This window comes from Eptesicus fuscus, chromosome 9 (genome assembly GCF_027574615.1).
Source record: "Eptesicus fuscus isolate TK198812 chromosome 9, DD_ASM_mEF_20220401, whole genome shotgun sequence".
NCBI classification, from domain to species: domain Eukaryota; kingdom Metazoa; phylum Chordata; class Mammalia; order Chiroptera; family Vespertilionidae; genus Eptesicus; species Eptesicus fuscus.
Genome location: NC_072481.1, coordinates 66,337,236 through 66,355,124, shown reverse-complemented (window position 1 = coordinate 66,355,124; position 17,889 = coordinate 66,337,236). Strand labels below are relative to the sequence as shown.

The 17,889-nt window shown below is 40.0% G+C and overlaps 1 protein-coding gene across 9 annotated transcripts in view; it reads left to right on the top strand.

The window, feature by feature from the left end:
* KYAT3 (kynurenine aminotransferase 3) overlaps window positions 1-17,889 on the top strand; it is a 55,629-nt gene that overhangs the window by 10,945 nt on the left and 26,795 nt on the right. For all 9 annotated transcript variants that reach the window (XM_054721268.1, XM_054721274.1, XM_008157792.3 and 6 more), the window contains 6 exons: window positions 9,066-9,124; window positions 9,832-9,976; window positions 12,740-12,889; window positions 16,128-16,214; window positions 16,988-17,113; window positions 17,214-17,334. In XM_054721268.1, coding sequence (XP_054577243.1) covers window positions 9,066-9,124; window positions 9,832-9,976; window positions 12,740-12,889; window positions 16,128-16,214; window positions 16,988-17,113; window positions 17,214-17,334 — 688 coding nt within the window. The remainder of the gene's footprint in view (window positions 1-9,065; window positions 9,125-9,831; window positions 9,977-12,739; window positions 12,890-16,127; window positions 16,215-16,987; window positions 17,114-17,213; window positions 17,335-17,889) is intronic.

Below are 17,889 nucleotides of genomic sequence, written 5' to 3'. Positions count from 1 at the left end.
CCACAGTGGTACATATCAATGAACCGACATTGACATATTATTGTCACCCTATGTCCATAGTTTTCACTTTTGGTATAGAACATTCTAAGGGTTTTGACAAATGTACAATGACATGAATCCACTATCCTGGTAGCTTTTTATTTTATTGCTAGAGGCCCGGTGCATGAATTTGTGCACCAGTGGGGTCCCTCGTCCTGGCCTGCGGCATCGGGCTGAAACCAGCTCTCCGACATCACCCAAGGGGTCTCAGATTGTGAGAGGGCACAGGCCAGGTCAAGGGACCCCACCAGTGCACGATCGGGGCCGGGGAAGGACATGGGAGGTTGGCCAGCCAGGGAGGGACCGCGGGAGGGCTCCAGGGCATGTCCGGCCTGTCTCACTCAGTCACAATTGGCCAGACCCTAGCAACAAGCTAACCTGGTTGGAGCATCTGCCCCCTAGTGGTCAGTGCACATCATAGAGACTGGTCGACTATCTACCCCTTGGAGGTCAGTGCACATCATACAAGTGGTTGAGCAGCCTTAGCATATCATTAGCATATTATGCTTTGATTGGTTGAATGGACAACCAGACACTTAACATATTAGGCTTTTATTATATAAGACTAGAGGCCCGGTGCACGAAGTTCATGCACGGGGTGGGGGGGTGGGGGGAGGAGGTATCCCTCAGCCCAGCCTGCACCCTCTCGAATTTGGGATCCCTCTCACAATCCAGGACTGCTGGCTCCCAACTGCTTGCCTGCCTCTGCCTGATTGCCCCTAACTGCTTCTGCCTGCCAGCCTGATCACCCCCTAACCACTCCCCTGCCAGCCTGGTCGACACCTAACTGCTCCCCAACCAGCCCGATTGCCCCTAACTGCCCTCCCTTGCCAGCTTGGTCACCCCTAACTGCCCTCCTCTGCTGGCCCAGTCACCCCTAACTTCCCTCCCTGCTGGCCTGATCACCCACAACTGCCCTCCCCTGCAGGCCTGGTTCCCCCCAATTGCCCTACCCTGCAGGCCTGGTCTCCCTCCAACTGCCCTCCCCTGCAGGCCTGGGTCCCCCCAAACTGCCCTCCCCTGCTGACCTGGTCTCCCCTGACTGTCCTCTTCTACCAGCCTGGTCACCCACAACTGCCCTCCCTGATTGCCCACAACTGCCCCCCCCCTGCTGGCCTGGTCCCCCCAACTGCCCTTCCCTGCAGGCTTGGTCCCCCCCAAATGCCCTCCCCTGCAGGCCTGGGTCCCCCCCCCACTGCCCTCCCTTGCTGGCCTGGTCTCCCCCAACTGTCCTCCTCTGCTGGCCTGGTCACCCCTAACTGCCCACAACTGCCCTCCCCTGCAGACCATCTTATGGTAGCCATCTTGTGTCTACATGGGGGCAGCCATCTTTGACCACATGGGGTTGGCCATCTTGTGCCTTGGAGTGACAGTCAATTTGCATATTACTCTTTTATTAGACAGGATTTTATTGACTTTATTGGGGTGACACTAGTTAATAAAATTATATGGGTTTCAGGTATATAATTCTATAATACATCATCTGTATATTATATTGTGTGTTCACCACCCCAAGTCAAGTCTCCTTCCATCATCATTTATCCCCCCTTTACCTTCTCCTACCTCCCTCCCCACCCCACTCCCCCTAGTAATACTGTTTTCTACAGAATTTTGGGGGTTTTTTTTTTTTTTTGCTTAATGCCTTTACCTTTTTTACCCAGCCCTCCAACCACCACCCCTGTGCTAGTAGTCAATCTGTTCTCTGTATCTATGAGTCTGTTTGTTAGTTTTTGTTCTTCAGGTTTCATGTATAAGTGAAATCATATGGAATTTGTCCAACTCTAACTTGCTTATTTGACTTAGCACAATACTCTCCAGGTCCATCCATGTTGTCACAAAGGGCAAGATTTCTTTTTTTGCGACCTAGGAGTATTTCATTTTGTAAATGTACCACAGCTTTTTTTATTCACTCATCTACTGATGGGTACTTGGGCTGCTCCCATATTTTGCCTGTTGTAAATATGGTAAAGTAGCAATGAACATAGGAGTGGATATATACATTTCTTCAAATTAGTATTTTGGGTTTCTTCAGATATATTTCCAGAAGTGGAATCGCTGGGTCATAAGGCAATTCCATTTTTAATTTTTTCAGGTAACTCCATACTGCTTTCCATACTGGCTGCACCAATCTGCATTTCCACCAACAGTGCACGGGGTTCTCGTATCTCCACATCTTCGCCAATACTTGTTGTTTGTTAATTTATTGATGATAGCCATTCTGACAGGTATAAGGTGATAAGTTCTTTATAAATTTTGGATATTAATCATTTATTAAATGTATCATTGACAAATATGTCCTCCCATTCAGTGGGGTTGTCTTTTCATTTTGTTGATGGTTTCCTTTCCTGTGCAAAATCTTTTTAGTGTGATGTAGTTCCATTTGTTTATTTTTTCTTTTGTTTCTCTTGCCTGAGAAAATATATCAGAAAAAATATTGCTACAAGAAATGTCTGAAGCAATAGATTTTATGGCTTCTATTTGCTTCTAGTATTTTTATAGTTTCAGGTCCCAGGTGCCAGAGGGAAGCCGGTGCTAGCAGCTGGGGGAAGGAAGGCCTACTCTTGCACCAGCTTCCCTCTGGCACCCAGGACCCGGGCTTTGCTCCGACCGCTGGCAGACACCCGGGACCCGGGCCAGCTCCTCTGCGGCCGCCCGCAGGTACCCAGAACCCAGGCTTCGCTCCAGCTCCGGCTTGGTCAAGAAGGACGGAAGGAAGTCCAGAATGACTTCCGGTAAGTCTAATTAGCATATCACCCTTTTATTAGTATAGATAGGGCATTCACCATCCATATCGAACTTTAAAACTAAAGGAAACAGAGCAGGCACCATATAATTAAGTGCACAGTGGATTCACACAACCTTCAATTGCAAAACACTAGGAAAAACAAACATCCCAACAACAGGGAAGAGAACGAGCAAAGTGTGATACATGATCAACCTGAAATATTCCCTACCAGTTCAAAGTAAAAATTTTATGACTAAGAAAATTCATAAAACATTTGTGATGCTCTTAAGAGAAAGGTGAAATATATTTTTAAAAAGTGATTGCAACTATAAACCCCTAATTCTTAGAGCTCATAGATCATAGATGATTTGGCTACCTCAGCAGCCAGGCACCACATTAAAGGGGTGCCCCTTATGCACATGCTCACTTTCTGCTCTGGCCTAGCCTTGAAGTACTTGAATCCATCTGTTTCTCACTTCTGATTATTACCTTCAGCTCACCAACCATTAAATGTGTTATTTCTGTTTCTGGCTTTTACTTGCTCTCTTTCTCTTTCTCACACTTGACTCATGACCCACGCTTCATAGATATCAACAGCCTTGATTTCCAAGGCTTCAACCCATCCGTTGAGAAGACTTTGTACACCTGTTCAATCCCACCTAAATGCATCAACTCTTACAGGCAAAATATATACAGTCGAAACCTACGTGTACTCGGGTCCTATAAGAATGGGTAATAGTTTTTTTCTTTTTTCCAAACTTTCCTTGTTCCAGCACCATTGCAGTAAACAGTTCAAGACTTAGTAACAATAATAACCTTGTCTCATGTCTGCCAAGAGTGGCATCTAGTGGTGATTTCCTAGAACTACATTTTTTAGCCTAAAAGAAAAAGGCTTATTATTTCACTAGTTTATATTTATAACACAGTAGAACAGTATATGTATACCAGCTATTAGTCTACCTGGGAGCAGAATCCACTTTATAGAATTAGCTAATCCATAAATTATACAGGCTCTATAGATGTGCCATTTTACAGCAGAGACTCATAATTAGTTCCCCATAGGATTCCAGGTTTATTTTAATTTCCTAAAACTGGATTTACTCTGGAAAGTAATTCTTAGACTGTGAGTATTTGCACCAATTGCTAGGTTTTGATGCCTTTGGACATTGTGGGGTGTCTTACACATTTTCATCACTGTATTCGTTTCCTCAGAATGTCTTAGCAAAGTCTCATGCTAAGTGGCTTAAACCACAGAAATGTATTACCTCACTGTTTTAAGGATAGAAGTCCAAGATCATGGTGTTGGCAGCATTGTTTCTTTCTGAGGAATGTGAGGAAGAATCTGCTCCATGCCTCTCCTCTAGCTTTGGGTGGTTTGCTGGCAATCTTTGGCATCCCTTGACTTGTACACAACATCACTTCACTCTTCACCTTCATCTTCATGTGGCATTCTCCCTAGATGTCAGTCTGTCTCCAAATTTACCCTTTTTGTAAGGACATCAGTCATACTGGATTAGAGTCTACCCTAATGACCTCATCTTATAACAACTGCAATGGCCCTAGCCGGTTTGGTTCAGTGGATAGAGTGTTGGCCTGCGAACAGAAAGGTTCCAGGTTCGATTCCGGTCAAGGGCACGTGCTCGGGTTGCGGGCTCGATTCCCATGGGAGGCTTGCAGGAGGCAGCCAATCAATGATTCTCTCTCATCATGGATGTTTCTATCTCTCTCTCCCTCTTCCTTCCTTTCTGAAATCAATAAAAATGTATTTTTTTAAAAAACTGCAATGAGCCAATTTCCATATAAGGTCACATTCTAAGGTACTGGTGTTAAGACTTTAATACCATATAAATTTTGCCGGAGACACAATTCAACCCATAACAACCACCAATATCATTATACCTCCAGAATTCATTTTTGCCATGTTGGTGTCAGGGTTAGTCATGAAACCGCTTTGGCCAATAAAATGTGAGTAAAAGCAATGTGTGTATGTCTAAAAAAAAACTTTAAGGAATTTTTTTCCTCTGCTGTGAAACTGCAGTATGGCAGATATTTCATCAGCCCATGTCACAGGGTGACAGTGACCTGGAACAGAGCAGCAGCTGACCTTTAGTGTATGTGTAACATGAAAAAGAAATAAAATCGCCCTAGCCACTTTCGCTCAGTGGATAGAGCATCAGCCTGCAGACTCAAGGCTCCTGGGTTCTATTCTGGTCAAGGGCACATGCCTGAGTTGTGGGCTCAATCCCCAGTAGGAGGCGTGCAGGAGGCAGCCAATCAATGATTCTCTTTCATCATTGATGTTTCTATCTCTTTCCCTTTCCCTTCCTGAAATCAATAAAAAATATATTTAAAAAAAAACAAAACAAAAAAAACATCGCTATGAGAAATGTCTGAAATTGGAAGGAAGGTAGGAAGGAAGGAAGGAAGGAAGGAAGGAAGGAAGGAAGGAAGGAAGGAAGGAAGGAAGGAAGGAAGGAAAAAAGAAAGAAAGCTTTATGTTTTTAAGCCACCACAGTCTTGGGGTCATTTGTTACTGAAGCATAAATTAACTTAAGCTGACTATCATGATAAGTACCTAACTTAAGCTAAGTGTGTGGGTTTTTTCATTCGTTCATTAGCTATTTGTTCTAAACTTTCTATGTGATAGGCATAGTACTATATGTTGGGCACTGTAATGGTTAATTTTATGTCAAATTAGCTAGGCCCCGGCACCCAGAGATTTGTTCAAACACCAGTTTAGCTGTCTCTGTGAAGGCATTTTTGATGAGATTAACATTTAAATTAGTAGACTTTAAAGCAAATTGCCTTTCATAATGGGGTGAGCCTGATCCAATTAGTTGAAGGCCTTAAAAGACAAAACCTGAGGTCCCTCCCTCACCAGGAAGAGGGAATTCTTACCTGCAGATCCCCTTCACACTCAAGCTGCAGCATCAACTCTTTCTTGGGGCTCCAGCCTGCAGGGTTGTTCTGCAGATTTTGAACTTGCCAACCCCTACAAATTGCATGAGCCAATCCTTAATATAAATCACTATATACATGCACATCCTATTAATCCTGTTTCTCTAGAGAAACCTGATTGATACAGACAACGGTCAGTGAACAAACTAGCAACAGTTCTCATAGAGCCTACAGTCTAAGGAAGGATACAGATGAATAAACAGGAAAAAAATAGTGTTTTGTAGTAAATGCTGGAAAGTACTCTGTTCAATAGGAGCACATAGGAGGAGTGTCTAACCTTGACTTGGGGAATCATAAAGGCTTTCTGGAGACAATAAAGTCTAACTTGGGCCAAAACCGGTTTGGCTCAGTGGATAGAGCATAGGCCTGCGGACTGAAGGGTCCCAGGTTCGATTCCGGTCAAGGGCATGTACCTTGGTTGCGGGCACATCCCCTGTGGGGGGTGTGCAGGAGGCAGCTGGTCGATGTTTCTCTCATCGATGTTTCTAGCTTTCTATCCCTCTCCCTTCCACTCTGTAAAAAATCAATAAAATATATTTAAAAATAATAATAATAAATAAATAAAGTCTAACTTGGGAACTGAAGGTGGTGATGGAATAGGAGTTAGCTAAGTGCAGGGCCAAGGCACTGGGGACCAGGGATTAGATTGAGTATAGAACATGTATTCTGAACAGGGATTTTGTTGCCCCAAAGGAAGAGAAAATTGGTGCTTGGCAGGTGAAATAAACCTTAGCTATTACAATGTTTTGTGACCATGCAAAGCTCAACTCTGTGTGACAAAATTTTAGTCCTCAATATTTAATGGGGGAACAAGGGAGATGATTAGAACAAATGCCTAAACTGTCTCCTTCAGAGGGCACTTATGAAAAAGACCTTAAACATTGGTATAGAAAGACCAGTCTGGGTAGAGGAATGATCATCTGTGGATCTATGGAAGTGAGAGAGAACATACAATATTTGAAATATTGGAATGGTTGAGGCATAGAGTTGGGAAGGAGAGGAGTCAGGGAGAGTAGTGAGAGGAGGCCATTCTAGCCACAAATTTTAAAGAAAAGTCAATGTGAAAGTGCATTTTCCCTCACTTATCTAAATAGTTCAAGTAAAATTGTATCAAAATTATCTACTGCAGACTGTGCTGACTTTTTAATATATGAATCTGTATTCTGTGTGTATAGTCACTGAATGAATTACTAAGTTTTAAACATTTGTTCGAGATGGCAAAGGACAATTGTTAAACTATCTTTTTCTCTCTATCATTATGGGACTTCTTAGTTTTATAATTATAGCCTCTAGAATAGCATCATGTGCGTGTGGGTACTTAATCATAATGCTCCTCTGGAAGGCACATTAACCTCTGGAGAATCTGCATGTGATTTACTTCACTGGAGTTTCAAAGATTAAAAATATGAGAGTGAAAAGGTATTTTTCTTGGCTCCATTATTTGGAATAGAATGAGAACAATGGTCTATTTAATAACCATTATCATTATCTTCCCCACAGATTGAAATAAAATTACTTTAATATTCTATTAGGATAATCTTCGCAAATATGCTGCCAATCATTTTTTTATTTCCAGCAGCTTGTTAACAATGAACTCAAAGCTAATTCAATGCTTTTGAGAGCTAGTATAAACTTAATTCTAGAATCTAAAGAGCTAAGAAATGTTATGCTGTACTATAATTTTAACTTGGAATATTTTTCTTTTTTTTTAAGGGGCCTCTGGTGAATTATTATCTGTTTGTTTTTTAACTTTGAATATTTTTCTATGACACCCCTATCTTTCTCAATGTTAAATAGACCTAATTTGATGTCTAATATAATTTTTTTCTTATTTTTGTATTGATTTGAGAGAGAAAGAAACATTGATGTGAGAGAGAAACTTTGATCAGTTGCCTCGCTCACACACCCAGACCAGGGATGGAACGTGAATCCAGGGTATGTACCCTCACCTGGAATTGAACCCATCACCTTTTGGTGCTCGGGACGACATTCCAACCAACTGAGCCACACAGCCAGCATCTATACTAATAAAAGGGTAATATGCTAATTAGACCAGGTCAACTGGACATCTTCCGGACGTCCAACTTCCTTCCGGACAAAGCCACGGTGGCGGGGGCCGAGGCAGAGACTGTTAGGGGAGATCAGTCTGACAGGGGAGCAATTAGGGAGCAACGAGGCTGGCAAGGGGGCATTTGGGGGTGACTAAGCTAGCAGAGGGCAAGTTAGGGGGTGACCAGGCCAGCAGGGGTCCAATTAGGGGGTGACCAGGCCAGCAGGGGGACAGTTAGGGGCCAACCAGGCCAGCAAACAGAGGCAATTAGGGGTGATCAGGCAGGCAGGCAGGCGAGCGGTTAGGAGCCAGCGGTCCCAGATTGTGAGAGGGATTTCCGACTGCCAGTGTAGGCCCCATCCAGGGATCGGGCCTAAACTGGCAGTCAGACACCCCCTGAGGGGTCCCGGATTGGAAAGGGTGCAGGCCGGGCTGAGGGATACACCCCCCCATGCATGAATTTCATGCACTGGGCCTCTAGTTCTAATATAATTTTTTAAAGAAGCAGCATTCTTATAATATCTTTAAAAGGTCAGGTTACGAAAAAGACAGTTTACGGGAATAGTTCTGAGTATGTGTTCTGGAATCAGCCTGCCTGGGTTCAAATCCTAAGTTGCATCTGTTTCTGTTTAAATGTAATTAGTTTTATAAACTTGGGCAGATGTGTAAAGTTATGTGATCTTATCCTCTCTGTACCTCACTTTCCTAACATGTAAATTATGGATACTAATAGAACCATTACATAGAGCTGTTGTGAATTTTACATGAGGTAATTATGTAAAAACACTTAGAACAGTGCCTGGTACATACACAGTCAATTACATTAGTTGCTATTATTATTTTGTGAAACTACTGATTAAGTAGTTTTAAAGCCATTTGTTGAGTGCTTCCTGTGTGTCATAGGAGAAACTTAACTTGTGAAACTGTTAGTACATCTTACCTAAAATGAACTTCAGACTCAAGGTATTTTTTAAACTGACTTTATTATTATTATCATTATTCTCTTTAGTACATTTCAGGCCTTTAAGTTGTTTTATTTTTTAAGAAAGGATGATACTTTGGTTATTGTGGGAGATTATAGACATCTAAAGTGTGTAAGAAAAAGCACTTCTTAGGACAGCAAGTGGGAGATGAATTCCTCTTCAGAATTTTTTTGTTGGAGTCCAGTATTTGTATTTATGGTATTGTCATTTCTAGGTTGACAATTGGGTAAAGAGTTACCCATGAATTTCTGGAATTTTTAAATTTTGATTAAAGAAATTTAAACACCTTTTTAATATTTACACCTTTCAGAAAATGTCTTCGAAATTTAAAAATGCAAAACGAATTGAAGGCCTTGATAGTAATGTGTGGTGAGTACCTTAGAATCAACAATAATACTTTGGTGAGTTGTTTTTTTTCCTACCCATTTTTCTATCCCCACTTGGGAATTTTTAGCCTTGTCTCAATAAACAAATGAATAAATCAACTTATTTTAATTCATCGATTAAATGGAAATGGAAGGAAGTTAATGATCCATACAAATGTGCCAAGCCCTGTGCCAGGTACTGAAAATAGGCAGAGAAAAAACAAATTTGGTTGCTACCCTCATGGAACTTATCTTCTAATCCATGAACTTTTCTTATTAGCTCAAGTCTTTAGCAGTTAATAAGAGAACCTAGCAGGGCTGATATGATTGAGAAAAATATCTATATGATTAAAGTATGTGTATCATGGAATTGAGATTTGTAAGAAACATGTTTATTTGTTCAGCTATCTTTTTATTAAATGAAGTCATTTTGTAGATGATAACATTTTTGTTGAGACTTCGTTTTTGAAAAATCTAAAACAGGTCTTATTTTCCAGTTTTATAATAAGATTATGAGGTATAAAAATTTAGCTCTGTAATTATAGTGCTTATTAATGTTAGTATTTTTTATTTTATTATTATTTTTATTATCCCCTATTACCCCCCACACTCATGCCCTCACCCCCCTGGTGTCTGTGTCCATTGATTAGGCTTATATGCATGCATACAAGTCCTTTGTTTGATCTCTAATATTAGTATTTTTTATCTTAGGATTGAATTTACCAAGTTGGCCGCAGACCCCTCTGTTGTGAATCTTGGCCAAGGCCTTCCAGATATATCCCCTCCTCTATATGTGAAGGAAGAATTATCAAAGATTGCAGCAATTGATAGCCTGAATCAGTATACACGGGGCTTTGTAAGTACAGGAGGACCGAGTGGGGTGTGAGCTTGTAATTTATATTGTATTGTGTATGAGCAGACGTCTATGTAATTGGCTTTCTGGGAACAATTGTCCCAACCCGATAACCAAGGAACCCCTCCCTTTCCCTTGTCTGCTAGGATGAGCTGTCCCCTACTTCCAGCTCCTCCACGGTCCTGCTTGGCCCTTCCTTCCTCTGCTGTTGTTGGAGAATGGTCCTGTGGCAACAAGGGAGGGAGAGAGTATTCTTGAGACATGTGTTTCTTTCCCATTACCACCTACGCAGCCTCAGCACTGGCCTCTTAATTATCCTCTATTTCCAACTACGTACTTTCTTCTACTCTACCTCAGCCGAACCCCCATCCTTCTGTGTTTAAATGCCCAGGATATCCAGAGATTTCCTAGATTCTAAAAAAAAAAAAAAAGAAAAGAAAAACACAAAAAAAATCAGCTACCGCAACATACTAAGTAAATTGAACAAGGTTGTAAGACATAAGGCCAATATACAGAAATCAATTCTATTTATATATATGAAAAATGAACAGTTGGAAATTAAAATTTCTTATATACCATTTACAATAGCATCCAAAACCATGAAATATTTAGAATTGAATTTTTAAAATGTAAAATCTGTACACTGAAAATTATACTACACACCTGAAAGATATTAAATAATACCTAAATAAATGATGTTCATGAATTAAAAGACTAAATATTGCTCTGGCTGGGTGGCTCAAGTGGTTGGAGCATTGTCCCATATACTAAAAGGTTATGTGTTCAATCCGAGAGGCAACCAATTGCTTTTTCTCTCACACATTGATCTCTCTCTCTCTCTCTCTCTCTCTCTCTCTCTCTCTCTCCCTCTCCCTCCTCCCCCTCCTCCCCCCTTCCTTTCTCACTAAAACCAATAAACATCCTTGGGTGACAATTTTTTTAAAAAAAGACTAAATACTGTCAAAATGATAATTCAACCTAAATTGATTCATAGCAGCGTATATCAAGCTATGGCCTGTGGCTGAATCTGATGCACTGCTGACTTTTTAAATAAATGTTATTAGAACATAGCCATGCCCATTCATTTAGGTATCTTCCAGTTTTAATAGACATATATGAGTGCATATGTGTGCGTGTTTTTATCTTAGTATAAGCACTGGGGATGGTGTTGCACTGTCATCAGGCTGAGGACATCAGTCACCTCTGGGGAAGGGAAGGAAGTGATAATGAGGAGAAATCATAATTTTCCTTTACATATATTTGCCTAGTTTAATTATTATATAAAGCATGAATTATTTTTGTAATTAAAAATGTTAAAAAAAAAACACAGACCCTTATCATCATAAGAAAAGAATGATAATTGCTTTCAAATCATGCTTTGCTAGAATTTGTTAGGCCTGGTATTAAAAGGAAATTTTGGATTTCTCAGAGTGGTGACAAACTTCTCTTGCTCTTTCCACAATTTGTGTCTATTTTGAATTTATGTCGTCTTTTTCTCTCGTTATTGTTTTTTATTTTACTATGTTCTGTTACCTCCTCTATTATTAATTATACCCAGTTTCTCTAATATTATAATATCTCCTAATTTCAAAATATGAAAAATGTGCTATAGATTTGTTTTTATTGATTTTAACACGGTGAGGGTCTGGGCCATACTAGTCAATATTCTGAAAGGAATAAAAAGGTGGCAAATAAATGCAACTTGACCAAAAAAAAAAAAAAATGACTCATTTTCTTCATATGAACTGGGGTGGACAACTTACAGGAACCTCAGTCCTTTTTACCTCACAGGCCTGGGGTGTATCCAGCCAGCTTCCCTCTTCTCCTGCATCCTGACCCAGTTTATCCCTCCGGAGCCCAGGTGCTTTCCAAGCAAAGGCATGCTACCTGCACTTAGACACTCTCACAGGTGACAGAAAACCAGGTGGTTCCCCTAAAGCAAAAAGAGGCAGTAATGCTGGATAGAAAAAAATAAATATTGACTTTGATACCTAAGAAGACAAAAGGGGGAATAGGAGGGGGAAGAAAGAGGAGGAGAGAAGGAAACCGAACATGGGAGAGAAGGTTGAGGAGGACCTAAGAAGTCGGGCCTCCCCATGTCTCAGACTTGGTCCATTTGCAGTCCTCTCAGTCCTCTTGTTCAAGTTGTTCTCCGAGGTAACTACTGCTCTCTTGGCTCTCAGTGTGAATAAGGTTCCACTTCTTCCTCACATGTGCTGCCAACTCTCACGTGCATTTTTTTGGTGAATTTCTCTCCTCTCGTCTTAGTCCGTTGGTTGGAATAACCTGTTCTGCTGCAACTTGGAAGAACAGAATCACGGGATGAGATATAGTTAATGCTGGTTCCTGGCTGATTTTAACTAGGAAAAATATCCAACTCTATTCAATATGATTTAATCACTGTCAAAAATAGTCATTAAATGTGATCTAATTACTATCAAAATGTATTGTCAAGAAATACTTGATGTTGAAGTCAATTTTTAATCAAAGCAAATAATTTTAAATTCTGTGTTCTAAAAGCAATAATTTAATAGGAAGTTTTTAATCATTAAGTTTTTAATAAGTTTTAGCAAGTCTTCCTGGCCATTCATGTAAGAACCCTCTGATCATAGGGAAAAATTTTTTTTTAATTAACTGCCAATTAAAAAGTATTCTTTGGGTAATTATAAAAACCCAGATTTTTTTTAAATTTCAATTTTAGAGCCAAATTACTTCAAAGAAGTAGTTCTCATAATCAAAATTTTTTTCTTCTTTTTTCTTCAACAGGGTCATCCACCACTTGTGAAAGCTCTGTCCTGCTTATATGAAAAGCTGTATCAAAAGCAGATCGATCCAAATAAAGAAATCCTTGTGACAGTAGGAGCATATGGCTCTCTCTTTAATGCCATTCAAGGATTAATTGATGAAGGGGATGAAGTAAGTATTAACATTACCATATTACCCAATTCATCATTATTATTTGTCCTGCCTTTGAATCTTTTTTTATGCTATTTTTTATTTTTTATTATTTTTGAAGTATAATGCATATGTAGTAAAGTTCACAAATCTTAAATGTACAGCTCAACAAATTTTTACGTATGTTTATGCGTGTATCTCCATGTAACCACAAACCAGAAGAAGATATAATACATTTCCAGCACCCTTTTGCCCCTTCCTAGTCTATATTCTCCCAGAGATACCCACTCTTCTGTCTTCTGTCACCTGCTCTTTAACTGGATATAATACCGTCATATAGCATATACTCTTGAATCTGGCTTCTTTCATTTTGTCTGTGAGATTCATCCATTTTGTTGCATGTACTTTATTCTTATTTTTAATGCTTATTTAGATAAAGGCAGGTAGAAGAGGCCAGAAATGATGGGGAAAATTAATCTTAGTTTGCACTGCTAAAATAATCTTTCATCTGAACTTAATCAGCAAGTATATGGTCATGTCCATTTGCGCCCCATATTGTTGGCAGCATGGCATGAGGAATGTGTAACAGGAAGGTTGAGTCTCTCTGCTGTTTAGTCCTGTGGTACAAGACCCACTTTGTCACCGAGCTCAGTCAGATCTACTCCTATGTCCCCATTATCATTCTAATACCCCTACTTCAGGATTTCCTAGCCTCTTTCATTTATTCAAAAATTGCTGGGGAATCTCCTCTGTGCTAAGCACAATGGGAGAGAAGAAGATCTTTAAAAGGCAGTTTATGCATGGAAGGAACTCTGTCTAGTAAAGGAGATAGACATGTAAACAAAAGAAGAGGAGTGCAGTGTGATCGGCAGTAGTGAGAATATCTAGGTTATGGTGGAGACAAAGAAATGCTCACCATGACCTATATTGCTAATTCCTTTGTTTCAACCCTCCTAGCACTTTATCTGTACCTTTTTCATTAAAAAAATACCACTATCACTTTGAGTTACAGTGTATATGGTTTTATACCTCAAATTCCAAGACAATAAGCTAAAGGGAACATGTAAAGGAAGTACCGTCAAACTTTGATATAAAAAATATCCTTTAATCCTATAAAATAGTTGAATTTTTTCCTTATGCTTTGATGTAGTTAATCCTTTGCTGCTGCCTCCTTCTCTGCTACTCTGTTGGAGTATCCCAAGGCTCAGCCCTTGGCCTTCTCTTCTCTAGTCTTTCTTCCCTGATCACTTTATCTAATATTTTGAAACCAGACATGTCACTTTGTATCATGTTGACCTATTTTATTGTCTTTATAACATTGATTACTATCTAAAATTATTTCATTTACTTTCTTGTTTATTATAAGACTCTCAGACGACTGAGTTCCAGAACTGGTTTACTGCTATACTACCAGCACCTAAAATAGTGAGCGCCCAGCCCAGCTGGTGTGGCTCAGTGGATTGAGCATCATCCCATGCACCAAGAGGTCACTGGTTCGATCCCTGGTCAGGGCACATGCCCAGGTTGCAGACTCAATCCCCAGTAGGGGCATGCAGAAGGCAGCTGATCAGTCTCTCTCTCTCTCTCTCTCTCTCTCTCTCTCTCTCTCTCTCTCTCTCCCCCCCCGTTCCCTTCCTCTCTCTCTAAAAAAAAAAGAAAAAGAAAAAAATTAATAAAAACATTTTAAAAAATAGTGAGTGCTCAATAAATATTCTTTAAAGAGGGAGGGGAATTAGTCCCATTGTAAACAAGAAGCAATCACAGTGAATAGTCAAGTACATTCGTTCAGTTCTACCTTCATGCCTCCAAATGTTTCCTTTTCTAAGCTCTCACTATGTTTCTCACCAGGGTTACAAAGATAGGTCGTCTTAGTCCCTGAGAATTTCACAGACTAATTAAAAACTTGTTCCTGGTTCATTTCTTTGTCCTCCTAACACCTAACATAGCACATTGTATAGTAGGTACGCAATGTGCATTGAATGACTGAGACAAACAAAGGGCCTTTAGAATGTAAGGGCCTCTTTTATTCCAAAGAGAAAGGCCTTGAACAGGTATTTCATGTCATTGGAAATACAAACAGTAAAAAGTGTGAATTTAAAATAGTAATTAGGAACCATTTACTCAACAAAATGTTCAACGAGACAGCTTACTATTAACTTGCGGAATTATAAATTGCTCTTGCCCGATTTTTCAAAAGCAGTTACTATATATGAAAAGTACCATAAAGATGCTTATACCCTTTACTCTAGCAGTCATCTAAATATATTCAATAGACTCTTTTAAAATAGAGAAACTGCACATCCTCACAAATGGACATAACATTGTTATTTATACAAGCAAACCATAAGAAAATTACTCTAGAACTCAATAGGCTCTCAAATAGCCATTAAAACAATAAATGCTAAAACTATAATTATATGAAATTTTGGTGAAATATTGCTAGGTTTAAAAAAGATAGAAAGAACATTTGAATGTATATAATGGTTACAAATTATGTGTTCAGACTCTCCTTATAGAAAAGCAAAGGGTCAGGATGCTAGATCCAGGCTGGCAGATTGTGGGAGGGATGCTGCCTGGGCTGGCTGGATTGGCCCACTGACCTGAAATCCAGCCCCTGAGTGATGGAGAGAGAGCATACAGGGGCAAAGGGACCAGGAGTATACATGCCAGGGACTAGGACAAAAAGACGAAATCCAGATATGTCACCTGGCAGGGGAAATGTGGTATCAGACAATAACAATAGCATCCTAACTGGTCTCCCTGTATCCACTCTTTGTTTCTGGATGCTTTTGAGGAAAGGGAAAATCTTTACTTTCAAGATAATACTTATAAATTAGTACTGCACCACCGAGAGCATTGCAGTGTTCTCTTTCTTCATAGTCTGGCTTCTGCCACCATCTGACATTTTATTTCCTAACTTGAAATTTAAATAAACTCTTAATGTTTTTGGCTGGAACATCCCTTTGAGAATGTGATGAGAGCTGTGGCCCTTTTCCCCCTCAAAACTCTACTTATGCTCCTGTAAAACTGCATGCAATTCCCAAGTCCCCGCTGAGAACCTTTCTATTGATCTCCCTAAGAGCTCAACGACTCCAGTGAAGGCTCCTGATGAGTTTATCCCCACGGTCTCTTCCATTGGGACGTTAGCTTCATGCTGCATCTCAGCTTATAGTATGGTGCCTCCCACACAGCGGTTACACGCTATTTGTTAAATGAGTCAATGATTGATATGATGTGTTCTTATTTGGGTGTATTTCAGGTCATAATAATCGTGCCTTTCTATGACTGCTATGAGCCCATGGTGAAAATGGCTGGAGCAACCCCTGTTTATATTTCTTTAAGATCTGTAAGTTCACCAATACCATTCACATGCTTTAAGAAGTTTGAAAAGACCAATTACTTTGTCACCGATAAAGTTCCCACTTTGATTACATTTGGGGATTTACTATACTATCTCTACTCTGACTGAAGTTAACAACTGGCGTTCAGGGGGAACTTTTATTAATTTGTCATGTGTTTGCCATGTGTTTCTGTTGTGTTAGCATCCACATTGTATGTAATATTATCTTTTGTCGTCATTCGTCTCCCCCACTGATGGCGCACAACCAGATTAGAGACCGTTTCTGACTCATTTTTCTAGCACTGCTCCCCAGTGACTAGCAGTGCAGGGCAATGCTGGGTGCTCAATAAATGCTTGTTGAATTCTTTATCTTTAGGAATATCATATAGTACCATTGTCTTTTTAAAAATCTTTTTAAAATAAGTAATATACTAAGGTGAATCTCAGACTCTTCTGCTAGTCTTAGTAGTATGAGACATGTTAACCATAGTTGTCTCTGGCTCCTTTGAAGGAATATGGGCATTGTAACAGCTGTTAATGTTGACAGAGTCCATTTTTTCTGTTTAACAGGTGTGAGCGTGAGACTCAAGCTCTCTTGGGCTCTTAAAGCAGAACGAAAGCTTAGTTATTTCTGTTTATTTATTTTCTTGGTTAGTCATTTATTCAGTTACATTTGCCACTCCTTTCTCTGACATTTTTTTCTTAATTAGGTTATTTATTTGTAAGACAGCAAACATGAATTAATTGAATTAAATCACATCTTCATTCTTCATGCTTAGAAACCTGTTGATGGGAAAAAATGGTCTAGTTCTGACTGGACATTGGATCCCAAAGAACTGGCAAGTAAATTTAACTCCAAAACCAAAGCTATTATACTAAATACTCCACATAACCCCATTGGCAAAGTAAGTGAGTCTTTGATCCCTTTATACAGTCTTCTCATCCATCGTTTTCTCACACGGTGAAGAATAATTGCTCTGCTCTTGTTCCCTTTAATATGCATAGGTGTACACCAAAGAAGAACTCCAGCTAATTGCTGACCTTTGCATCAAATATGACACACTCTGCATCAGTGATGAGGTTTATGAATGGCTTGTATATACTGGAAATAAGCATTTAAAAATAGGTACTGATCTTTATGTAGAGTTACAAAGCTAAATGTGTGTGGGCATGTGTGCAACAACCGAATGGGACGGATCCCAGAACAGCTTTAACACCATCTTTGTAGTGGGTGTCGGTGGAGTACTTACACATGAGATTTGAATAAACGGTGCTTGAATGGGTTAATGAGCACATTGAAGGACAGACAGTGCAATACTTAAGGGGAGAGATTTTGGATCACACTAGAACACTACGAAACCAGAGAAGCAGTACTGCCTATATCCGTGCCTTTGTATCAAGAATCTAGCTCTAACTTGGTACATAAGACACAGTTTACTTGTTCCTGAACTGGACGGTCTCTGCCGACCAAGTCGCCAGGTCAACGAGAAGAAATTACAGGGACAGTGAGCTAATGCTGCTTGGCCCTTGCCTAGAACTTTGCCACTATGACTGGGCCATCTCCCAAAGGCCATGGTGTCTTCTGGGGTAACCAAATTTATGTGAACTCTTTGCACTCGCCCTTCCTATGCATGAAAACACTTTTCCCTCTGAGGTACAGAGTTCAGTCTCTCACCTCCCT